Genomic DNA, 26,488 nt, shown 5'->3' on the forward strand with positions numbered 1-26,488 from the left:
CCTTTTTTTGATGAGTTGCTTCACTTTAAAGCAATAAGAGATAGACCTTTAGATACTCCAAGGGGGAGGATATTGTTCTTAGAGAATTCAATAGTTGGAGTCTTAGTAGTTTCCACTTAGGTAGATTCCTCTTAATATGACAAGTGGAGTGAAATTCCCTCCCCAGGCTTGTAATGTGTCCCAGTTTTAATAGGGACATCGACTTATAGATCAGGATTCTACCATCTGGCCTGTTTTTGCCACTATACTCCATCACTGTGATTTACGGGAATTTCTAGGAAAGGGGAAGATGAAGCCATCAAGGGCAGCAGTATTTCCTCCTGCCTTTCAATCAATGAATTTGAGCTCCCTGGTCCTCCCTGAATATACCTCTGTCAGCCCCACCTGACCCAATACCTTCAGTGACCTGAAACTTAGTGGGGAGGTAGGGGTGGTGGTGAGAATGAAAGTTGGGGAGCCCTGGGATAGGAAATAATAATTCTAATTTCTGGCCTTTGCAGGAAACATCATTAGCTGAGTAGCAATGAGTAAGTATGACAGTCGTCATGGCAAATACTTGTAATGGTGGTGTAGAGGGCAGCCTGCACATCCTGTTTCACTGTAGTCTCTTCTCCCAACTAACTTCTAATCTCCTGAATATCAAGAGTGATGCCTTATGTCTTAGCATCATCCATATCCCCCCAAGTCCTTGCATAGGATGGATCAGTACCTATGTGATGGCGTGACACGTGATACATGATGTCATGATACACGGTGACAACCTGGTCAGAATTATCCCCCCCGACCTCAAAAGAGCAACCATCTCAGGAACACAACTCAGCCTTCTTTTTTGTCTGTAGGCTTGCTGGGTGGTGCCTATATTGTAGTAGTGAGATTAGGGTCGCAGAAGATTTCATCAATCGTTCATGAGATTGTATATATTTACTGGTTTTTATTCTTTGCTCATTAAACTTATGCTGTTGTTCCAGCCTAACGTCTGTTTTCTCAGTGTTGGAAGGTAAGGACAGCCTGCTTTATCCCAAGATACCAACCAGTACAGTTGCATCTGGCAGGGAACAGTCCTCATGTCCTTCTGTAACTAACCAGACAGTTTTACCAAGGAGTCACTTCCCTGAAATCCAGTCTCAGTCCTCTGTAAATGGAAGTCACTGGGTGGATGGAACAGGCCTGGTAGCCAGCCAAGGTGGGAGATTCTCTGCCTTTGGATTCTGATTGCTTCTGTCTTGTTCTGTATGGTTTTCGCTGAGGCACAGACAAGCTTTTCTGTCATCAGCAAAACAGATCTCCAGCCAGCAGTGTGGGAGGCTTCCCCACCTGACCTCCAGCCTGTCCCAGACAAGGGGTGGAAAAGGAGCTGTCACTTCTCCGCCTCCAGGGAATGTGGGTTTCCCTGCAAGAAGGGAGACATTAAAATTCTGTTTCTTAGCTGGAGCTCTCCTCTGTTACTTTTCAGATTTTATTAAAATTAAATGTGTTAATTCTTTGTTCTTTCACCCTGAAGCAATTCTGGAAAGAAAACATACTTTAAAACTGAACAGAAAAACTATTATGCAAGACACTAAGCTCACATTTGCTAAATGACTTTGTGCTCCTGAAAAGAAATGTATAAAAAGCACATTATGAACTGCTCTGCGTGATTTCCTTTGTTTGGATTTTAGAAGCAGCTTGACTGACACAGATCCTGAAGGAGGGAGAATCTTTGGATACTGAAAATCCTTTTAGTGAAGGTGATACACAGGATTTCAGAGGACAATTTCAACATTGTTCTCTTGAAGGTTATACTTAGCTCTGAACCACATTACTTTCCTGTCTACGTTTCATTTCCTGGGGTCTCGCCAAGTGATAAACAGATGGCGAGCGTGTGGTAGGTTTGGGGTTTTGCAGCACAAATAGGGCAACTGGAGTTTGCTTAGTTAAAGGCATCGGTTGACTTGGGTGATCAGTGTGGAAATGCTGGTGTAAAGCCCTCAGGAGAAGATGGAGAGAAAATGGACATACTGTGCTGTCTATTCCATCATCCAGATACATTTTGTCAGGGGTAAGGCTTCCTTCCGTTTGTCCTTTCTTGTCACATCGGCTGCTTTACGGGGAAGGGGGCCTCTGTTCATTTAAAATGCTTTGTGACTGCTGCCGAAATTGATCACCAAAGGCAGATTGTTACTAAGGTTTTTCAGTTGTGTATTTAAGTGGCAGCTATCAGGGAGACGTTAGAATCTAGAAATGATTACTAACGGACATGAAAAACAAGAATGGTATGGGTGGTTTGAGCCACTGCTCTGAGACATTTTCACCCATTTCCTTCCTAAGAGGGTCTCTGGAGTGATTGGGAAACTGTGCTTCTTAAAAATGAAATGCTCTCCAAATGGTAGTCAGAACCACTCTGGAATACTAAAAAAAAACATCACAAAGCCATCAAGGCTCAGAGATCCTGGCTCAACTTTTCCTCTCTCTCAAATACTTTTTCTTGGGGACGTAATAAGCACTTCTCCTCCAAATACGAAGATCTTTGGGAGTTGAACATATGTTGAATTTTAATAAGGCTTGTGTAGGTTTGGACCTGGGAGTCAAAGTAGGGTCCTTGTGACAGTGGGAACCAGTGCCTGAAGGGCATATTTGAAAATTGCAGGAGGAAAGATTCATTCTGCATTCCATAGTAGGAGAGTATTACAGTGAGCCTGAGTGTCTTAAGAATTAACTGTGCTTTTCAGATACAGCGACAAAGACTTTAAGGAGAATTTCTAAATCAAAGGAGACTTTGGAATATAATGCTGTAGACAGGATCAGAGGAATATCATCAGGCAAAGGCGAGCTCACAGGCGGCGACATTAAACTGCACTAACCTCTGCCTACCCCAAATTTTGCATCCATAAAATTGTAGTAATTCCCATTTGTCAGGTACCTTTGAGAGCCTAGTTTTTTCTCAGTTGCTTGTCATCTTTTTATCTTTTTCCTTTGTGAGCTTCAGTGGTACTTATCACAATAATATACCATTCCTGTAACAGTATTCCATGTTAATTCCCAAAATGAAACCTACACTATTGAAGGCATGTCAAAGACTCAGTGCTAAACGTGTTTTAAGTGTCCTGTGCCATTTGGTCCGAGAGCTGATGGGAGAGAGTCTTCTTTTATGCCTGGTGTTTCGGTGTTGATGAGAGATGATGCTGACCAATGGCCTACCTTCAGTAGAAGTCTCTGCCTCTCTTTGTTCCCTCCTTCCCTCAGGAACCCTAACTCTGTGGAAATGGTGGCTCTTTTGAGCCTCATACGTTGAATGCCAAATTTCTTACTCTTCTCAACCAATTTGGAAGGCAGTTCAGAGGTCATGAAGGTTATAGAAAGAGCACAGACAACCGAATTCATATTCTTTTCCTGAGGTGTGACTATGAGCAAATCACTTAATCTCTCTTTGCCTCAGTTTCCTCTCTGATAGAGTGTTAACAGCATCACTCTGGTGTGTGAGGAGGAATAAAAAAAATAGCCTATTTAAAATCCCTTGTAAACATATTTTTTAAAAACTGCTGTATACATATTAGTTATATTTCAGTTTCATAAAACTATTTGTGTGTTATATGCTGTTGATTCATAAACAAAAAAGCCAGTTATATTCATTGTAAGGAATACGCTTGTTGGTGGGCTTCGATTTTTTAAATAGGCTTAATTTTATTCCCAGGTAGTCTGAGACCTTAAATTATTTTTCAGACAGACCAGTAGACAAAGAAGTAGATATTCAAAAGTCAATAATTTCCTCTAGTGTCTTCAAGCAAATGCCTCCTCATTTGTGTTGAGTCTTACAGTTCCCTATCTGGATCGTGCGCAAGCTCTCTCCTGCCCCTGAGGCAGTCAGGGAGGAAAGTTCTCAGCAGCAGCCAAGGTTTTTCATTAAGAGTCACTCCATGTGAATCAGGCAAACTGATGGCTTATGGCCTTCCTTTTCAGGAATATTGGAAGAAACATTCAATGCAGAAGAAGACATTTATGCTTTACCTGGCTCTGATGTCAGCCTGACCTGCCAAACACGGAAGAAGGGCTTCCTGGTGCAGATGCAGTGGTCCAAGGTCACCGATAAGGTAGACCCGATTGCCCTTTATCATCCTGAACATGGCTTCTACTGTGGCAGCAGGAGTCGCTGTGAGTCACTGGTGGCTTTCAGAGTAACTCCTGGCAGTGTGTCACAGTGGACTCTGCACTTAAAGAACATGTCCTCCTCGCTCACTGGGAAGTACGAGTGTAGCTTCACTATGTATCCAGAGGGCATTCAGACCAAAATCTACAACCTGTTCATTCAGACAAATGGTAAGCATACCTGGTGGGGGAAAGAAGCCATGAGTTCATTCAGTTCTCATTCACTCAGCAAATACGTATTCTGAGCCAAGCATGTGCTAGGCATGGTGCTACGTACAGAACGGTTGAGCAAGAAGAGGTGTTGCCTGGAAAGGAGGACAGAAATTGATCAAATAATGCCACAAATAAATGTAAAATCACAACAGTGATAAGGACTACAACCGCTTTGTGAGAGCCAGGGAAAGTGACCCTGGGGAAGTAACAAGTGAGCTGAGGTCTGAGGAATGAGTAGGTATTAACACCACTTGGGAGGTGGGAGGTTTGTGAGTGACCCAGGGAGAGGGACCAGCTGGTGTGCTGGGCTGTGGTGTGTTTGAGGAAATGGGAAAAGCTACACCCAGTGGGACTACAGTGCAGGACTAAGGGACCAGATCATGCTGAACCTTGTCAGCCATGTTCAGGGTCTTGGTTGTTATCTAAGAGCCATGGGAAAACATTGAAGTATTTTCAGCCAAAGGATGGCACAATATTTATAGCCCGATTCAATTTGGATTATAAAAAGATGGTGCTGGTTTTAGTATGAGAATGAAGTAAAGGGGGACAAGAAGGAAAAGGTGGGGACAAGCTGGACAATCCCAGTAGCCCAGAGGAGACAGAGTGGTAGTTTGCGTAGATATAGAAAGAAGATGACAAATTTGATGCTTTGGGCATTAAACAGACAGCACCTGGCAATAGAGTGGATACAGGACAATGGCAGCACGAGTGAAGGAGCGCGAAAAAACGCATGTGTCTGGCATGCACACCTGAACGCTGGTGCCACTCACGGAGACGGGAGGCAAAGGAATCAGAACAGGTTTGCGGGGGAAATTTACCAATCTATCTTTGGATAGATTTAGTATACGGCAGGGAAAGATACCAAGGAGGCTGCTGGACAGGCGGCATTCACTCATACTTGCTGTAGAGGGCTGCATTCGGAGACAGGAATCGGGTTAAAGCACTAGCCCCTTTCCGGCTAGAAATGAATTTCATCTGGAGCCTGTCATGTGCATTCTTTGAGCCTATCTGGAAAATGATGAAAATAATGGCTACCCTAAATTAGTTGGTCCTAAAATAAATGACCTCCATTTATACTAATGGAAAAGATGGAAATGAAAGCCAACAAATGGAAAATGCACTGGAAACGGAATGTTTTTAATTCAGGGGCAAAGTGACCTGGTAGGATAAGAAAGAAACAGCAAAAATCAACTCATGAAGGCTGTGCTAAAGAAGGCACAGGACAAGCAATAGGTGTGGGCTTATTACCTCCTCTCCATTTCTCATCAAGACATAAGTCCTTGGTGTTGGGCAGTCCAGCTGTGTATAGAGCAGGACCTCCTCTGTCTCTTTCTCAACAATGCTCAATTCCCACTGCTGTTTTCCAGGAAAAAAAAATTTCAATTTGGGATGGGGCAGGGTGGTCGGTTTGAGTGAAGAGAAATGAGGAAATCTGTATAGAACAATGTTCAGCTACACATACTTTGGAGCCAGGTTGCCTGGATTTGAATGCTGACTCTGTCATTTACTGTATACATCATCTTTGCCAAGTTAATCCAGATCTCTAAGTTTTTGTTTCCTGATACAACAAATATAGATAATTATAGGACCTCCTTCACAGGTACCAATATTTTGATGGTTAGATAAGATAATCTGTGTAGCGTACTTAGCATAGTTCCTCCCAAAGAGTAAGGGTTTAGTAAATGGTAGTTTTCTCTAAGAAAATTAATAGTAATAATGAGTGAACTAGATTTCTCTGGTCTTACTAAAAAATGAGTCCTCCTCCTTCTCTTTTTATATTTGCCTAATTTGGAACCCAACAGACACGTGTCCTATATTAGCACAAGTACACATTGACCTGGGCTTTAGACAAAGGTTTTGTACCTTCTTCCTAAAACTGTAAACTATGCTACTGCATATCTGAGGACCTAATATTTATTTCATGGAGAATCGACAACATGATTTGATGTGCCCTATAGGAAGTAGCATGTGGGAATGGCTCAACATAAAGGCAGCAATGAAGAAGAGGTAGCATGTTATTCAGAAAGGAAAGTGGTGTTGCCTTTAAGGAAAGTGTATTTCTTAAAATAAGGGGCAACCCAAAGGAGCCAAGCTTGTAGCTACTAAAAACTACAAATCACTGGAGAGGCAGAAGCCAAGTCTACTGCTTTGTGGTTGGCAATTTCTCAGTCTTCTGATTGTAAACTTGCTGTTGGTCAGCTGAACCAGATGAAAAAAAAAAATGGCTAGAGAAATGGACCAGATGAAAAAAAAAGGTAGAGCAATGGTTCTGGTACTGTGTATTTGGGGACAAAGTGAGCAAAATAGAAAAGAGGAAAACAGAAAGGGAAAACATTCTTTCACAGCGGAGTGACTAAATATATAAGCCTGGTTTAGAGCTAAGGGGTAGACACTTTGATGGGGCAGCTGTCACTCGAAAACGCTGTCAAGTCCCCACCTAATGACACATCCTTCCCCCCTTTATTCTTTTGATCTTTACTTTCTTCTTTCACTTGTGCCATTTCCCTCTCACATCTCTGGGAGATCTTCAAGTTAACAGGCTAGTGAGGTAAGCAAAACACACAAGAGCGCAAACTCTGGTGAAGTACATGAACACATGCAAATTGAAGTGGTATATATGAATCTAACATGAAGATGCTGAGGGGCAGGGGTGGGTGTGACGTCTTCCTGTTCCTTTTGTTCCTCATGTGAGCTAGTGCTCTGAGACTGTGAATGAGGGCACAGCTGTCACACACAGCGTGGCATCTGCTCTGTTTTCATTTTCACTTGACAGACTTTCCTCTTAGGTTAGCTTTCGAGTTATTCCAAGAAACGCAGTTCTCTGAATTAAGCCTTGGGTTATTGTAATCCAGGTTTCCTTCATTCAATGCGACTGGATCCCATAATGCTTCAGATTGTAGATTTCAACGCATTTAAAATGTGTAGTTGTTAGGATTAGTTATAAAAGTACAACATGGCTTTAATTTCCCAGATTAAAACAAAAACCTTGAGGGCTGTTAATGCTGTCATTAGGAGCAGTAGGTGAAGGAGGAAGAGTACTGGTAATAGAAGTAGTGTAGATTATGATAACAGAATAATAGCATAGAATCATCTTGATAATACAGTCTTGGAAAATCTCAGGCTGTTTGTTCTTTGACCTTTCCCCCTAGTTTTATTGCGATATTGACATACAACATCATATTAGTTTTAGGTGTACAATATAATGATTTGATATGTGTGTACACTGTGAAATGGTCACCACAGTCAGTTCTGTTAACATCCATCACCTCACACAATGACAATTTTTTTCTTACGATGACACCTTTAAGGTATGGTCTCTTTGCAATTTTTAAACATATGATGCAGTATTTTTAACTTTAGTCACCAAGCAAACATTGCATCCCAAGAACTTCTTTATCTTTAACTGGAAGTTTGTACCTTTTGATCACCTTCACCCATTTTGCCCACTCCCCACCCACTGCCTCTGACCAGTCTGTTCCCTTTTAATCTGAAGGGTGTCTTACATTTCTTTTTTCTCTTTTACAGTGTATTTGTTGAGCAAATTTGATTGTTTGTCTTGTAGAATTACTCACAGCCTGGATTTTGCTTTTATATCTCATGATACCTCCATTTTTCTTTTTCACTTTTAGTTAGATATACAAATTTGATCACATTAAGGTTTTTATTTTTATTTTTTGACAAGGCTGTTTCGTAGATGATGTTGTATAGTTACATCAGAGGTACATAACGTCTGGTTGTGTAATGTTAACAGCCACTGATGGGTGTTGCCCAAATCCACTCCTTCGTTATGGGTTGCCAAATAGTGATATTCTAATTCTATCATTCCTTCATTTAGTAGCCGAAGTATTCTTATAAACAGAAACTTCCTCTCATGAACCAATTACTTACTAGATGTACAGTTTATATAAGAAAAGCAGAATAGACACATGATTCTTTCCCTTGATTTACCAATTTTAAAAATGAGTTGATTCACTAACATTCTTAGGTGACCAATAAGTATTTGTGTTAAGTATCAAGAATTCATATGAATTTAAACATATTAATGAGTTTTAATTTGTTATCCTTATTAGGCTGAAAATGTCCCCCATGTAAAATCTATTAACCCTTTGTCATAGAAGTTGCAAATATTTTCTCAGTTCGGCATCTCTCCTTACTTTCTCATGACATTGTTTCCCATGCGTGTAATTCTTACTTTTATGAAATAAAATCTATCAGTCTTTTTCCTTATTGGTTCTAATTTTGAGTCACAATTAAGGAAAGCTTTCCCCATTCCCAGATTATACAGAAGTTCACTCATGTTATTCCTAACGCTTGCTTTTTTTAATTAGCATTTAAATTTGTGATGTTAGGTTTCTAGTTTAAAAAATTGTGCCTAAATATATTTTTATTAATCCTAATGCTTTTTTCCTGTATTTCTTTTTTTTCCCTTTCTGTTGTTCAGTTTAGAAATTTTCTATTGACCTATTTTCCAGTTCACAAATCTTCTTTTTCATGATATCCTGTAAGTTTTCAACCTCATCAAATTTGTCCTTAATTTCTGATATTATGTTTTTAAGTTATTGTTTTTGATAGATTTTTAATGCTTTGATGAATGAAATTTCCATTCATCTTTTTCTCTATTTTTGAATGTGTTAAAAAGAGTTATTTCAATGTCCTTCTTGGATTACTCCAATGTTTCTATTTTTTCTTTTTTTTTTCCACAACTTGCTCTAGCACATCCCTTCCTTTTGTTATTATTTTATTATATATGTGTATTATATAATAAATTATATATGCAGTTTATTATATATTACATATATAAAGAATATATATTGTGCTATTATTGACAATAACACCAAAGGGAAGGGTGGTGAAAGTTGTGGGAAAAAAAAAAAAGAAAATAGAAAAAGAAGCAGACACATGAATGATCTCACATAATAAACCCAACAGAACAGCGCTACTGTTCATGGTTTAAAGAATTTCATGTTTTCAAAGAAACTGAGAAGAAAAAAAAAAATATATATATATATAGTCTTTTATATTGACTCATATATTTACCATTTTCTGTGCTTTTCACTCCCTCCCGTGGAGTGAAGTTACTATTTGGTGTCATTTCCTTTCAGCCTGAGGGACTTACTTTAGAATTTCATATAAGATAAATCTACTTGCCACAAATTCTCTCAGGGTTTTTTTTTCCATTTTTATTTTGAAGGATAGTTTCACTGAATGTAGAATACTTAGTGGACTGCATTTCCTTTCAGCGTATTGAATGTGTCTTCTGAGCGGCACTGTTCCCAGTGAGACGTGAGCCAGCAGTTCTATTACTAGTCCCTCCATTCGATAAATCTGGCAGTTTTTTCTTGCTGGTTTCAGTCACTGCTTTCGTACTTTTCTCTTTGTTTAGGTTTTTAGCAGTTTGATTATGATATGCCTAGGTGGGTGTCTCTTTGTATTTATCTTACTTAGGTTTTAAAATGCTTGGATGTGTAGATTAATTTGGGGAAATTTTTAAAAAATCAAATATGAAGTTTTTGGCCATTGTTTCTTCAAATATTTGTCATCCTCTCATCTCTTCTTCTATGACTCTACTCTACATATATGTTAGGGCACTTGACATTATCCTACATGTTCATTTTTCTTCAATCCTTTCTCTCTGTTCTTCAGATTAGAAAATTTATATTAATCCTTATTCAGATATTCTGATTTTTTTTCTCCTGCCATCTCAAATTGGCTGTTGAGAATCTCTAGTGAATTTTGCATTTTCATTATTGACTTTTCAACTTTAAAATAATCATTTGGTTTATTTTATAGTTTTCTATTTCTTCACTAAAATTTCCTACGTATTGATTCATTGTCATCACATTTTGCTTTCATCCTTTGCACCTACTTACAATAGCTGCTTTGAAGTCTGCTAAATCCAATGTAGGGTCTACGAGAATCAGTTTCAATGAACTGCTTTTTTCCTGAGTATGGATTTCACTTTCCTGTTTCCTTCATATGTCATCATTGTTTGTTGAAAACTAGACATTAAAAAACAACAAAAAAACATAATGTGACAACACTAGATACTGATTTTTTTTTTAAATTTTGGTAACTTACCCATATTTAAATTGCAAAATCTGTCTCCTTTGCAGTGTGTAACCTTCATTATCTCTGCTTGGCTTTTTACTATATAATTCTTATGATATTAGTTTGGCTTCCAAGGAGTTCCTGTATATTGACAAAACCCCTTTATTGGTCCACAGATGAATTTGGCAAAAATTGTGCTCAAATACTTCAAGTCCATTAGGCTTCCACCCTCTACACATAGCTGTGTGTGGGAGGGAGTTAGGGAGTGCATTCAGAGTTGAAGACAGTAATACCATCTCGTCTCCCTTGGCTCTTACTTTTTACTGGGCTCTTTCAGGTCTCCCCCACTCGTGTGTATATTTTCCCAGTCAGCTTGGGACATGTAGGGAATTTATCTCAGCTAGTTTATGACCCTCTAATTTCTAGAATCCCCATGTTAAATGTCTCTCTGGTCTGCCCTTCACCCACAGTGGGACTGCAAATCCAAGCTAACCAAGAGTCAGCTTTTCTCTATTTGTTTCTGACCAAGCTCGTTCCTGTTAGTTGACAGACAGAAGGATTTTCATGCTCAGACCTAATTTAAGTCTGCCCCTTTTGGAAGGAAAGCTGCTGGGTTTTGTAGCCAGCTGCAAGATGGGGAAACTATCTTTTCTCACCAACCAAAGCAAGGGATGGAAGGATCTGTAAGCAAGAAGGCTAAAGACTCCTACAATTCTTACTGACACTCTAGTGGTTTTTCAAGAAGAAATGCTTCTTAATTAAATATTTGCCTTGGTCAGTTTTCATGGTGGTTTTTTAACACATTTGCTCAGTTTTACACAGTTTTTTTCCACTGACATCTTCATGGCCCCAAAGCCAGGAGTCCTTCAAGTGCCCCCCCCAACCCTGTTTTTGATTCTTATATTGTATCTTTATTTTAAAATACATGTTCATTACTACTCTTTTAAAACAATTATTTATTCTTAGTGCTAAAGGTAAATACACATTCCTCACTTACCCCCAGCCTTTATGTAAATGCCTCTTCAGTTTGAAATGTATTCTACTGCAGGATCCTCAGGGAGTGCTCACAAAGGCAACAGTCCCTGAGTCCTTACATGATGCAACAGATTTAACATAGTCTTTATATTAAAGACTGAATATAACATCCTTCACTCACGTTTTCTTTCCATGAGTATATTAAATATGTTACCTTATTATTTTCTAACATAAAGAATTGCTGTCAAAAAGCTAATAACAATTTGATTTTCTTTCCCACATCTGGCCTTGTTTAATACTTTTATAAGAATATGCTTAATGTCTGTTCTGAGCCTATTTGCCTACTTTTGCAGTATAATCTTTTAATATGTATTTTTTAGTCATTTTATCTTAAGATATTTTACCTGAATTATAATTTTTAGTATTTTTTCTATTATTTCCTTTAGTATCTTCTATTAAACATTTTTATCTTCTTTGCTTGTCTCTTTCTTTGAATCTCTTTTACCTCTTTTTTCTTTTAAAATTCATTATTTATTACCTTATTTCACTTTAAAATTTCCCTTATTCTATCTTTTAAAAATTTCTTTTAATGCGTTAGCTTTTGTGTTAATATGTTCTTGGTCTTCATCTAGTTTGCTCTTAATTTCTGGAATGATTTTCAAAACTTATTATTTCCAGCCCTTCCCTGAATTCTCTCACTTATCTAAACTTTCTTCTCTCCAACTGACTCATTTACCAGTCTATCTAAAATTTTTCATAGGTTATATCATTGTCTTTCTTCCTGTTAGCTCATTTTGAATGATTAGGCTGTAGTTTTTATTTATTTTGAAGTCATGTCTTTCTAATATGCTATTATTGTTGTAGGAATGTTACTTTATTCTCTATTCTTTTTCTTGTGGTATCTTTATATGTAATTCTGCCCCATCTCTTTTCTATTGTTCTATCTAAGTATGTTTAAGTTAAATGCATTTTGATTTTTGTCATGAAAGGGTGGGCCACACTATCTTTGCTTGTGTCTCTAGAGTGCTCTCTTCAGTTATTTCCAAGGTAAATTATGTGCCATTTTTCTTTCTGAGATGTACTTCCTTTCCTCCTGTCCCTCACTTTTATCTAAATTGCCTCTTTGCTTTTTCCTATTGGGCCCATCCTGTTTAATTTGGATTCCACTCCCAGGGATTTCTTCTCAGTCTGGGATAAGTCTGAAGAGTCCCCTCTGCTCAACCACTGACAAGCCTTTTCTTGTTTCCCTTGAAGGCACTGGTAATTTGGTGCCTACAGACTTCTTCCTTCTCCATTTCTGCTGCTCTTCCCAGATTAGTCTGCCTGTCTTGTCAGGGCTTGCCTGCTGTTTTTTTGAGGGGTAATTCTCTAGTTCTAAGGCCCTTCAGAAGCCCAGCTGATCTTCCTCTGCTTGTTTTTGCACAGTTGTTAATACCACATGGCCTAGTGGTTTGTCCCCACGTATTAATGGTGATATACATTGTTATGTAGTGTTCCCGTAGACATTGCCTTTGTGGTCTTAGTTTTGCTACTCTGGTTAGTCTGCTGTTACAGGGAGTTTCAGAAAGTTGTGCCACTTGTATTGCCAACTTCCCAGAATCTGGGCAAGCTTTACAAAATTTTAATACTTACGTATCTGAGTAATGCACATTAAAATATAATTAACGTATCAAGTGGATTTCAGTCAACTTCACAAATATTAGTGCCTATCAGTTTAAACTGCAATAATTTCAAGAATAAAATTAAATATTATAAATGGTAGTATGCAAATATGGCATTAAAAATTGATGGTGGTGTACAAATAACTACATTTGGAAGTACCATTATAGTTAAATGACAAAAAAGACACAGGGTTGTTTTGTTTTGTTGTGTTTTTAAAATTATGGAGTTGGAGTAATATTTGGAAGCACCAATAGAGAGTGAAGAAGGCACTGATCCCACCTCCTGATCTTGAGGAAATAAGGGTGTAAGAAAATAAATAACTACTACTTTTTGAGAATGATGCAGAGAAGACGGACCCTAATGGCAAGGCTGGCTTCAGTTAAGGAAAAGGGGAGGAGGAGTTATCAGGACAGCTGACATTGGTGACAAATTGAAATACAACAGAGTTCTAAGGCTAGATATAACACTCTCAAACTGAGAAATATTCCGATGTGCTGTTAATAAGAAGAATGTTCATACCCCATGATCCATTAATTATACTTCTGGGAATTTATCTTAAGTAGCTGAATGGTCAGAAGAAAGCTAGTTTAAGGATGATCCTTAATACATAGATTGTAATTCTTTAAATAAAGTAAAAACCCAAACTGAAAGATCATGATTCAGTTATTGAAAATGACTAAACAAATGATGGTGTGTATATAAGACATAAAGCCTCTAAAATTGTCAACCAACTGTAGTTTAAGAACAATGCAAAACATTTTAAGTAAAAATGTAGGTAACATTTTTTGATAAATAAAATTGCAAAGTATGAAAAAATACATGCATACAAACAAGATTTATATAGATGTAGAAAAAAGGAAATACGATTTTCAGGATATTGGGATGATATAATTATTTTCATTTATAAATTAATTTTGGTATTATTATAATTCAGTCACAAATGTATATATATATTTGTATATAACTTTCTCAAAAAGGGAGACTATAAGACTATTCATCTCATATCACTTTAAAAATGAAAATAATTCGTGAGTGGTGCTTTCTCAGATACATCCTTATATATTTTATATTTTTCTGTATTGTTTCCGTATATATTTTTCTGTATCATTTCTTCTTTGGAGAAATATTTATAAGCTCTAAAAATACAATTAGGTATGGAAACAGTAAAAAGATCAGTGGATGTCAGGAGGAAGGGATGACCAGGCAGAGCACGGAGGAGTTTTAGGGCAGCAGGGAGACTATCTGTATGATTCTACCATAGTGGATACATGTCATACATTTGTCAAAATCCATAGAATTACAACACCAAGAGTGGACCCTAACGTAAATAAGCTGTGGACTTTGGGTAATAGTGACATGTTGATGGGGACTCACTGACTGTAAGGAAGGTATCGCTGTTGATAGGGATGTTAAGAGTGGGGGAAGCTGTGCATGCGTAGGAGGAGGCGGTATATGGAAACGCTCTGTACTTCCCACTCAATTTTGCTATGAACCTAAAATATCTGTTTAAAAATGCTTATTAATTTTTTTTAAAAAATTAGAGGCTGGGTTATAAAGTTTTATATTCTACCAGATCAAGGAAATATGATCTGAAACCTAAGGCACCAATTTGGGGTTAAAGCAGAGGGAGGGGCCAAATTGTAATTTGGATTCTTTTAGTTTCTGTGTAGTTTTTCAGCGAGAAGCAACTCTGTTTCTTAGTGGCTCTGTTTTGCCATTTGTACAATGAGGACTATAGGTGGGGTACTCTTTATAGGTGTACCCTGAGGGTAGATGACCGTCTATACTAAAACCTTTTTAGATTAAAAGCACTTTACAAACCAGTCACAGATCCATGTATTTTCCAACTTATGTTTTGTTACAGTGACACAGGATGGATGGAGAAGCAACCATACAGTAGAAATAGAGATAAACCAAACTCTGGAAATACCATGCTTTCAAAATATCTCCTTAGAAATTTCATCCGAGTTCACCTTTGCATGGTTGGTGGTAAGTGTTGCCCTTTTCAGTGAATAACTGCAATGATCTTTAAATGTTAATGAAGTAAAAGTGAATAACAGGTAATAATAGGAAAGGAAACATACTGGACAAGAGGCAGGCATTATGCCAAAGGCTGGGGAACAGTGAGGGGTAGGGAAGGAGGGACCCTAGGATTCCTTCTAACTCAGCAAGCCTCCGGGTTTTTGGATGCAGTAACTTAGAAAGTAGTTCCTAAAGCTTAGTTTCTATCTCAAGCTATACACTGAACCCTGCTTACAGAGAGAAGATGTGTGATAGTGGAGCCACGTCCAGCAGAAGCCCCTGCTCACACGTTTGTTTCACACACAACATGTGCAGAGGCATGCACCTGCTCTTCCCAGAACCCTTACCACTACATCCTGGGAAGTACACTACAGTGCTTTAGACGGGGACACATGAACTCTAATGCTTATCAAACACAGGGAGAAAATGTACATCAGAGAAGCAGGACCTGTGCCAGAAACAGCCGCTGCTCAGCTCTTTTATTTTCACAGGTAAAGCCAGGCCCAAAGTTGCCATGTTTTCTGACTTAAACACATACACACAGAAATTGATTTTTATGAGAAATTTCCCAAAGCAAGGCAACCAAACGGCAGCCAGCTATTCACCACTATATATAGTAGACCTCTGATACTGTCGGAAAGTCAGTTGGTAGCAGAAGTCTGACACAGTTATAAAAACCATAAACACAATTTCAAGAATTATGTAATAGGATGTTTATTAAGATGATCCAGAATATGATTATATTAATCTCAGATCATCAACAAAATGGAAACACAAGATTTAAAAATTCTTACAGAACTAGTGAATGTCCGTGAATGTAGCAGCTGATACAGTTTGCAAAATACTGTACTCACATGACTGATCATTCCTCTGACAAGTTACTAGATTTTTGTGGACTGCCTTGGAAATTAGACCCTTCGTATAAAATGATTTCTCTGAGGATGTGCCAAATCCAAAATAACTGACTTGCAAATAGGCCTTAAAATGCAACCTACTGATCGTCTTTGACTATACAGGTATTTTTTAGTCAGTAGGATCAAAAAAATTATAAAATAACTTTCTCAAATTGCTCTAAAATCTACAATGCTTCTTTGTTATCTGTCAAAAACCACATTTTTAAGTTTCCGAAATGTCAGACTTCCTGCCTGACATTATGCCTTTCATTAGTATAAGTCAGTTGTTCTTAACAAATGTGATACAAGGTGGGTCTTAGAAAATACAAGTGGAGATGATCTCAAGAAGGCAGAAACCTGCTATACTAAACATTACTGTAATGGAAATGCACTGTTTATACCTTGTTTTTATTATTAATATTTTCCATCAATGGCCACAATGTTTCTACCCTAATTATCACAAATTTGCTATCAATGCGAGTGGTAAGTTTAATAATAATAAATAAGACTAAAGTTTAATAAAGCTTTACTGTAGAGATTTTTGCTGGCTTGCAAGTTGATCTGTAGGGGTCTTATCTGGAGGGTGTCTCACTAGTTTTTCCAAGCAATTAAAGTTTTCAGGCAGTTTGTGCCTTTTCTATGACCCTGAGCTCCTCCAGGACAAGAAAGCTGCATCACTCATTTCAAAAATCCCTGTCATCTAGTATAGTGAGTGTCTAGAACATAGGCACTCAATAAAGATTTAGTAACTAATTGAATGGATCTGTTTCTCTTCATCTTCTTTCTTCATAGTCCTATTCACTCGCCTGGTATTAAATTGGTAGTCACTAAACCTCATGCTGTCTGGCTGATTGGTTAATGAGCAGCTCATTAAGTGTCAGTGACTAGATAACTGATACAGTGTCCTCTACCTGATGGGTGATAAGATACCTGATAAGAAGGCACATGGACATTATCTCTGAATCCTGCCAGCACATTTAGGATAAATGAGGAGCAGAGAGATCGTACCTGAGCTCACATAGTGAGAGAGGGTCCCCTAAACGTCTGCTGGAACGTGGAGCCATGCTCTGATTTTAAAGAGTGCATCATGATGGAGACAACTTGGGGAATCTTTTTGAAAGAAACCCCTCTTCAAAGGGAACATTGTATTGGCAAATGTACTGATTGAATTCCTATTGTGCATTACCTTTTTAAATGTCAAAATCTATTTGCTCCTCTGATTTACATCCGCACGCCACGCTGTTGGCGAGGTGGGATTCAGCAAGCCTGAGATGAAATCATCAAATCTCCCATTATTAAGGAATAAACTGTGCAGCTCTTTATGTCATGACTGTTATAGGTCTGCAGAGGGCATAAATATCCCCTCAACTCATATTTTAGTTCTTTAGTCTCCCGTTAAGCTGGCAGTAATCATCATAATGATAACCAATTGTTCTTACAGACATGATATAATGTGGCTTTTAGAAAAAGGTTAAAAAGTAGCACTGGTGAAGATGAGCTCAGGAGGGGAGAAACTGCTATACTGAACTCAGTAACTCCGGGGAGCTGCAGAGTGCACCCGCTTCAGGTGCTGAGTCAAACCCTGGAAACAATTTGATGAACTAGAATCATTTAAATCGAGGTCACTGGAAAGCAAAAGCCATGCATATCCTGTATGTGAAATTTTATAAATTAATTCAGTTATGACCCTCATGGGAAGGGTTATTACTGGGATTCTCAGTTATCATAAAAATATTATTTGCTGTGTGTACCTGATCCCATGCTGAGGCTGTGTTAAATGTGTTCACGGAGCAGATCTTTTGCATTTGGGGAAGTAACATTTCAGGATCACAATTACACTGAAGTAGAAAAGGCATCTGGTGCAAATAGTGTATCCACCATTTATCTAGCATGAGAAGTGACTAAGTAAACACAAAGGGTTACCCTTCAGTGGACACTGAGGGTCCATGAGCATGGTGGGATGATGTGTAAGAAGTTGTACAATGTGTGTATTTAGATGGAATGCAGTTGATAGAGAAAGGACAAGTTAAATTTTTTTCCCAGTTTATGTCCTGGGGCACAAGATATAATCATCAGGGAAATTCTTCATGCTTACACTGGGAGCTTCTAAATACAGTCTCATATTCTGTGTTCATTCCAAACTATCATCCTGATTTCCTACAGCATAAATTTCCATTCAATCTAACAAACATATGTGAATCTGTTTTAAGTGCTAGGTCCTGCAGGGACACAAAACTGTATTGGACATATTTCCTACTATGAAATACAACTTGAATAAAAATGTAAAAAATGAGAGCATAGAGGGAAAATAGTTTGATTCTGACTAAATGGACCTGGAAAACCACTGAGGTTATATGTGAGCTGGATAATTCAAACCAGCAAACAATAGGCATGTACTACACCAAGACCCAGGACCTGTGAGCACAAGTTGGTAGTAGGGGTGAGAGAGGTGTTTAGGGAATGTTTGTTCTCAAAGGTGGTGGATAAAGAGAAAGCCATGATGTTTCTCTTTAAAGTCGTGAAAATAATGTAAGAAAAAAATCAGATTCAGACAGCTCAATATTAGTAATAAAGACACATAACTTAAACCTAGATGCTTATATTTTTTTCAATTTTTTATCTATAAATGTATCTTTTCAATATAGTCTTCTTCAGTACTTGTAATGTTTTGTATGTAAACAAAACCTGAAGTGATTCTATAAACAGTGTTGGTTTACCATGCCTGTGGGAAACCTAGCTATTCAGAAAACAGAGCTGTCACCGTCCACCTGATGGTAGCTGACCCTAATTGTCTTCACCATAATCAAAAATAAAGTGCTGGCCAGCTTACAAAGTGTTGACAACCAATTGTAATGACTGGGAACATATTGCTTTGGATTTTTTTAAAATGGACGTAGGGAGCTTTGCAAGCAGCTATTTTATAGCACCGACTGGATAGAGAATAAATGGAGAAAAGTAAAGGTAAGAAGCAGTTTGAAGGGAGGGTATAGCTCAGTGGTAGAGTGCATGCTTAGCATGTAGAAGGTCCTGGGTTCAAACCCCAGTGCTCCCTCTAAAAATAAATAAGCCTAATTACTCCCACCCACCACCAAAAAAAAAAAAAAAAGAAAAAAGAAAAGAAATTGTTTAGAGATAAAGAAGTAGCAATGGATGCAGTTAACAGAGTGTGTTGAAAGGGCTCTCTACCTCAGTACCAGTGTCGTGGCCACCGTTGCCAGCTCTGACGAGGAGCTCAGGACAGCCTCAAGATGAGGTAACCTCACTAAATCAAATGGCACCATGGCCTCTTTTCTGCACTGAAAATTCTGGGTCTAGGACTAAAATAAGAAAACTTCTACAAATTATTTTAGGGCTTGTCAGGTCTTTATAGGACATTGAGGAGGAGTTCTCTGTGATCCCACCCAGCCCTCATCATGTTAATTATTTTATCCAATTCCTGGACATAAGTTAATTATGCATTTATTTTTCTTCTTTGGGTCCTGATTTTCTGTTTTTCTTGTGAGTTTGTTCTTCTCCTCAGACTGTCAGCAGAGAAGTCAAGGACTGTCCATTCTACTACTTTTGTGAGGCTGTATGTAGCAAAGTCATTAACAGCATGGCTTTTAGAGGGAAATTATTGTTTTCAAACCCTGGCTCTGCTAGCTTTGTGGTCTAGGAGCTAGGATTGGGGTGAGGTGAGCAGGACCCTCACCTTGGTGCAAAATTTAAGGGAGTGCCCCCAAAATTAGTAGCCAAGGTATATATCTCAATAAAATATTTGTAAAAATCAAAATTAAGGGGAAATCCATAATGAACAAAATGTTAAGTTTTGAAATAAATGCAGGCTGTTGTTTGTTTTGAGACTCTGCTATGCTGCTCCAAGAACAGAATTTCCCAGTCCGCCTGTGGCTCCTGGGCCTTCATGGCATCGTGCCCCCAACGAGTGTGTGTATGTCGGTTGACAACGGCAGGAGAAAGGACTGAGGAATGCATGGCTTTAAGTAGTCGTTCTCCAAAAATTTTAATTGTAGAATTTTTATTAACTTTTTCCACTGAGTCAAAATATGGGAGGATATTTTGATAAGTGCATAAAAGGGCACACATTCTCCTTTTGTCTCAGAATTCAGTGTAACCTTGGATACGTTGCCTGGCCTCAGGTTTCATTCCATCCTGCATAGTCAGCCTCCTGTTTCCATGAGGTGCTGAATAGCAGCATGGCACCTGTAGTCAGTCTGTATTAAAAAACGCATCTTTAAAGGTTTAGTTTTAGGACTCTACATAATTCTTCAGTTTAGCCAGGCAGATAGTGAACACTCATGAATTCACAGCAGGTTAACCAGTTGAGGCTGAAGGACAGTAAGTAGTAATCAAATATCTGTTAAATGTTATGACTTATGGAGATGTATTATATACATTAACTAGTTCAATCTACATTCCTCATTAAATCATAAAGGTCCAAGTTGAAAATCCTGAAGTTTTAGAAATATTTATTAATATTTTAAAAGTCGTCAAAATAATTTCTTTGAAGAACAAGGAAAGAAAAGAAAAACTGGCAAGAATAAAGACTCTATAATAAGACCCCCTACCAGTCTATTTCCTGCAGAACAGGTTACCTGAGATCATTATTATCAGGTGGGAGTTGAGGTATATTCTCTGACCCCTATCACCAAAGGTAGGTCAGTATAACATAAAAAGGCTCCTTTCAGTCAGCAAACTGTTCACACCTCTGTAATCTCCCATCTGTATAAGGGCCTGAAATTTCTTTTAAATTTTTCATTCCCAAATCCAGAAAAAAAATTTATATGTTTCTTGGTTTGGTTTTATTAATACATCTTGATTCTTATTTGTCCTTTATTTGATGCTGTGACTTAAGGGCCTTCGTTGTGTGACCTTTGAGCAAGTTACCTAACCTCAGTTTATTCCAGATTGTTATAAGGAGTAAATAAGGTAAGGCTTAAAAGAACTTGGCACAGTGCCTAAAACACAGGAGTAAATTTAAGCTGTGAATAATAAGAATATAAAAATTCAGTAGTGGTCATAGCATAATATTAGAATTGTTTCTCCCTCTCCCAGCTCTAGACATTTCTTTGTTTGCCTGCAATGCTGTTTTTCACTTTTCCTCCCATTTGCTCCGTAAAAGTAGCCACTCATGTGCAGTTTCCCACCTCAGCCCCTTTATATCTGGGGACTCTAGGATCTCTTGGCATCTCCAGCTACAGGTTACAGGGCACACTTTGCAACTAATCCGTCTTTCCCAACAAAGGAACAAAGCCCTCCTCTACAGCAGTCAAATGCCCAGAAAACAAACAAAAAACCCAGTGCATAATTTAAAAAAAAATATTTTCTCCATCAATTAAACCACCCTGGCCAGTCACCCCCAGCTACACAATAAAGGAAAAAGCAGTTTTCACACCAGTCTCTTAGCCTCTGACTGCCCTTGCTCCCCCAACAAAGTGACAGATGAAAATGTTCCAAATATCGTCATTTACCGCAAGACCAAGAAACATTTGAGCTCCAAGATTCTCACAAAAACAGTCTCTGTGCATAAAATAAGAGCTATAAAACTTAGCTTGTGCTGAAGGACCTGCAGGGGGAGCCTGCTTCCTTAATCACTGGCCCAAGATCTGCAGAAGCTGACTAAAATGCCTTCCTCTTTCTTCTGCTGCTACCACCCAATACTTCTGCTCCTTTAGGGGCCCCTTATGTCTCCAGAACATAAGTGCTCTCCCTTTAATTTTCTGTGCCCTTCCTCATTAGGAAGACAGCATCACAGACTCTTAGATCCTTTATGTGGGTATAAAGGTATGTACTTTGCTTCAGGAGTGAGTCTGAAGCAGGGTGTGATTCTCTGCAGATGGTACCGTCTGTACGTCCGTAGATAAAGCTGATACCAGTCCTTGCCATACTCTTTGAAGAGTTGTGTCTTACACAAGAGTTCCTACTCAGTAGATCCTGGGGGCATTTATAGAAACTGTTTAAAAAGTCTGCCTTCCTGTTTCTGCCAGTTCTGCTCCTGGCCCGTACTTGAATTCCCTCCCTCACCTGGCTTCCCTTCTTTTGCTCTGAATCTGACTCACTTTTTAAACTACAGATTTCAAATCACAGGCCTTTGTTTTTCTTATTTCATGACTTCTTCCACATCCAGTGCATTCCTGTTCACCCTCCTCCTTGTCAGTTCCCTCGTTTCCCCTGACCCCTGTGCACAATGATTCATCCATTGTTTAGAGTCAGACCAGTGGTTCTCAGCCCTGGCTCCTCTGAGGACCCTTGATAAAAACAAGCGTGCCGTGGGATGAGAGTCATCCCAGAACGACTGCATTAGAATCTCCACAGCAGAAGCTCGTGTATCAGGATGTGTTCAGAGCAACTCAGTTGAAAACACTGAGTTATACTGAAGGACTATGAGGACATCACCCTTCCTCCATCCCTGTGCCCCTCGGAGTCCCCTCCTCACTAGGCCCTTAGTCAGCACTTCTACTGACATTGACCAACACTGTGACACCCCTGGACCTTGTCCATGACTTTCAGGGAAAGGCAAGAATAATGAGGGCTCTTCTTCACAGACCCAGAAAGACATGGACTAGAGGAACAAAGAACTCCAGTCAAACTCTGATCTCCAAAATTCAGATGAGCATTTAACAGCCCACTATGAGTCCTCTTTGAAGGTCACAAACACAGAAATAAGGGGAGAAGGGTGAGGACCACGACCAGGCTGAGGGAAGGAGGTACCAAGGATGCAAAATTTAAGGAGGCACTCACTCTCACGTGCCCACCCTGAACTACCAGGACGCTGAGAGTCAGTGCCTCTTTAAATTTTGCACCCAAGCAGTCTCTCTTTACCCCCTTCTAGTCCTGGCTTCTGAGGGGAGCTAAAATAAAGGCATGCTAGGAAGAGAGGATGACTGTAATCATCCAGTTCAGTGAAGATTTGATAAGGAAAACTGATACAGCCTTGTGAGCACGTCTTAGCATTGAGATGTCAGAACTTGAAATAAGAATTACGATCTGACGTTAACTCGCCGTCCTGTGCCCCCCAAATCCCAACCCTGTTGTACAGCATATGGGTGGTTATGAAGGAGAAGATTTAGTCAGAAGAGCAGCAAGTTTCTATGTGTGTGGGAGAGAATGACAGCAATTTTTAATTGAAAGTCAAGTGTAATGGTATTTTCTCCAGTAACATGCTCAATATTTCTTAATTTCAGTTCTTCATCATCTCTGTTGTTACAAAATGTAAATGAATTAATGCATGTGGAACACCTAGTTCAGAGCTGGCACGACTGAGCACTCAAAGCTGGTAACCGTTTTGTCTCATCAGGAGGACAGTGGAACTCAGGAAACACTTATTACCCAAGATCACCCCATCAGCAATTCCACGCTATTTAAAGACAGAGTCAAGCTAGGTACAGACTACGCACTCTACCTCTCTCCAGTCCAGATCCACGATGATGACCGGAAGTTCTCTTGCCACGTTGAAGTCAGGCCTGGCAGAATCTTGAGGAGCTTCACCACGGTCAAGGTTTTCGGTAAGAGTTTTCGTTCTCTGGACTCCCTGCTGTGTTTCTGTCAATGCCTCCTGCTTTCTTCCCCTAGGGAGGAAGCAGCCTGTTAGCTGGAGAGCCGGCACACAAGGCTTGCTATTCTGGAGTTCTGTTTGCCTTGACACTTGTCATTCACGTTGGGTGGGGATGAAGGTAGAATGCTAAAGAATGATGTTTCACTTAATAGAATAAAATCCTATAGAAAGCCAGAGGTCAGTCAGTGTCCTGGTACCTTATGTGCAATTTTGATGTCTCCTAAGAATCCTGGAAGTCTCCTTAATTATAACTGCCAAAGTCTAATTCCTTAGCTATCTAATTGTCTTAGTTGCTTGCTGGGGCAACATGGAATAAGGCCACTGTGAGAATAGGACGAAGATAAACACAGCTCCAGAGAAACTCTGCATGAGTGCCCTCACCCCCACCAGGGCCAGCTGGGGTGAGAGACTGTCCAGCTCCTCCAGCAAAGGAACCTGCAGGGATGGCCCTCTGACCCTGCATTCGCGGGAGAGTGGAGCTTAGCTGAACTCCCCACTGTGGCTGCAATCAAATTGCAGAGGCTCTGCACGGTGCAAATTTAAGGGAAATGTGAGAATTCTATTTTGCTCAGTGATGCAAGGAAATATTAATAAACAGAAACCCCTGGATTTGGGTATTTTTTATCTTTGTGACCAAGAATTGTGTTTTTTTTAAAACATCATTTTTAAATAAAGGCAGAGAGAAAAACAGTGATGTGGGTGAGCAATTAATTGTTTTTGAAAATGAGATAAAGAGAAGATAATTCACAAAACCTAAGAGCAGGGGCTGCTAGATTTTTTTCCTCAGTTCTCTGAATGACAGGATAAGTGAAAAATCTTTGCTTTTACTTAGAATCTTATTGCATTTTTATTAGAGGTCACACAATTCAGTATCTTGAAGGAAACACAAACCCTTTAGTTCATAAAGATGGGAATAATACAGCCAACGTTTATTTAGTTGGAAGTCTTGCTGATAGCATTTCCTATCTCTCTCTCCGGCTCTCACTCTCTTCCTCCTGCCCTCCCTCCCTTTCTCCTTCCTTCCCTCCCTCTTTCTCCATCTCTCCTCGGGCGTGGGCTAGGAAATAATTGATTGCCCCTGATGTCAGTTTCCTTATGGAGACTAAACAATGTCCTTTGAAGAGTCGGAAAGACTGTTCCCCTCTTTTATTGATACCACCATTCGCTCACTTATAGGGTGTGACTGTCTCAGCACAAACATGAAACTGACTCATCTGGCCTGACTATTGGCAAATCGATGAAGGCAGCCATCCAGGATGTGAGAAGAAATAATTCTGTGTTAGGCAAACTGTGCCCCATTTGACCAAGGGTTTTTTACCATAACTCGATCTAATTGCCTTGTAAACATTTAAACCGTGTCCTGAATCTCTTTGCTGCATGTAAATACCTTCATCTTGGTCTGGAATCCTTTACACTCTCATCCTTATCACCTTGTCTCTGCATTTTTCTATTTGTTTGCTTCTTCTCTGAACTCCTTTCAGTGGATGTTTGAAAATATGAGACTCTGCCCGCCTGTTCATAGAATTGGATTCTTCCTGCTTCCTGGCTTTCTCCTTTAGCAGGTGGGCCAGGTTGTGTTTGGGCTGTCTCATCCAGCCTTTACTCTATTTGGGGGTGTCACCCGACTGTACATTATAGCGATCCTGGCACAGCGGTGTAATTCCTATCTTATTTAGGACCTACTCTGCATCCCTGGGTCATTCCTCAAATAGGATAAGCCAAAAATAAAAACATGAAAACCTTGAGATAAATACTCAAGTGTATCACAAAGCCATTCTGCATGCCCTACATCCAGTTTACTGCTTCTTCCTGAACGCCTTTATTCTCTGATGGACTAGGGACCAGAAGCTTCCCCTTGCCACTTCCTGCATCCCCCTCACATCTCCTTTGACGTTCCTTTCCTTAGTGGGGAGTCGTCTACCATCACAAGTTTGCTCTACTGCACTCTTGAGCTCTAAACATAGTTGTCCTGAGCCCCCCAAAGAATCTGTCTCTATCACCCCTGCAACTTTTAGTAATTGTTCTTTCTTTCAGGCCTTTCAAACTACTGGCATTTGTTGCTAATAGGAGATCAGAAACAGCCCTCCTTCTGTTACTGTTTTAGGTTGTACCTTGGTTTGGGTTCCCCTGAAAGAAAACTCTGAGCAAAGATTTGAGTTAAGTTAATTTATTTGAGAGGTAGTCCTAGGAAATATAGAGTGGGAAAGTGTGTCAAGGAAGGGAAGGAAGATAATAAAATATACATGATCCAGCCAGTTATCACTGTGGACTTAGGGCTCATTCCCACCAGGGAAGCTCTGGGAGAACACACGTCAGCTTTACCCCAAGGAAGCTGGGGTGTTATCTCCAACTCCCCATCTGTCATCACCATGTACTCTCTGCAGTTTCCAGTCTGCTTTGCTTGTGGACTGAGTGTGTTCCCATAGCCCCAGTAAATCTTCAGGAGAGCGTCACAGGTATGCCCAGTGAGGCGCCTTAGTAAGCAGAAACCGAGTGGATGTGGTGGACGCTGACTGCACCTGTGATGGGGGGTCTCATGTTTTCTCCCCTGGTTCATGGAGGGCTTTGTTTGCTGTGCTCAAGAACTTACTTGAAGCCACTTCAGGTCAACGTGATGTTCTCACTGTCTGTGCTGGGCACTGCTAAGTGCTAGAGATGGAGAAATGAATAAAGTACTCTGGCTCTGAGGCACTTACAATCTAGCAGGACAAAAAGAAGATCGCTGAAATCTTCCCTATTTTCTAGTGCCAGGCAGCTAAACAATAATAAAGTGTTCTTCCTGTCCTCTTCAGGGGCCTATAACTTAAGTTCTATTTCTAGACCTTTGGACACATAGAATATTTCTCTCTTCTCTCTCTCCCCACTGCCAGCCCCTCCTCTCCTCCACTTCCTCATTTCACCTGACTCTCCATAGTCATCAGTCAAGTTTCAGTTAGATGCTGCCTCTTTCAAAAGCCTCCTCTTATTCTGCAAGGTTGGGTTTGGAAGCTTCTCCTAAAAG

At 39.5% G+C, this 26,488-nt stretch overlaps 1 protein-coding gene and 1 long non-coding RNA gene across 4 annotated transcripts in view; one reads left to right on the top strand and one right to left on the bottom strand.

Moving 5' to 3' along the window:
- Positions 1-915: 915 nt before the first annotated feature.
- On the bottom strand, positions 916-26,138 carry LOC123613079 (uncharacterized). The gene is made up of 3 exons (XR_006720406.2): positions 23,335-26,138; positions 4,304-4,427; positions 916-1,390 (listed from the first exon to the last, which is right to left on the bottom strand). It is a non-coding gene; the product is annotated as an uncharacterized LOC123613079 (long non-coding RNA).
- CD96 (CD96 molecule) overlaps positions 1,833-26,488 on the top strand; it is a 79,855-nt gene continuing 55,199 nt past the window's right edge. The window contains exons 1-4 of one of the 3 annotated variants that reach the window (XM_074363170.1): positions 1,833-2,038; positions 3,937-4,293; positions 14,885-15,009; positions 23,230-23,437. In XM_074363170.1, the coding sequence (XP_074219271.1) occupies positions 1,978-2,038; positions 3,937-4,293; positions 14,885-15,009; positions 23,230-23,437 (751 nt within the window). In that variant the 5' untranslated portion in view covers positions 1,833-1,977. The remainder of the gene's footprint in view (positions 2,039-3,936; positions 4,294-14,884; positions 15,010-23,229; positions 23,438-26,488) is intronic. The other 2 variants (XM_074363172.1, XM_010970763.3) reach the window with 2 other exon arrangements.

This window comes from Camelus bactrianus, chromosome 1 (assembly GCF_048773025.1).
Source record: "Camelus bactrianus isolate YW-2024 breed Bactrian camel chromosome 1, ASM4877302v1, whole genome shotgun sequence".
NCBI lineage: Eukaryota > Metazoa > Chordata > Mammalia > Artiodactyla > Camelidae > Camelus > Camelus bactrianus.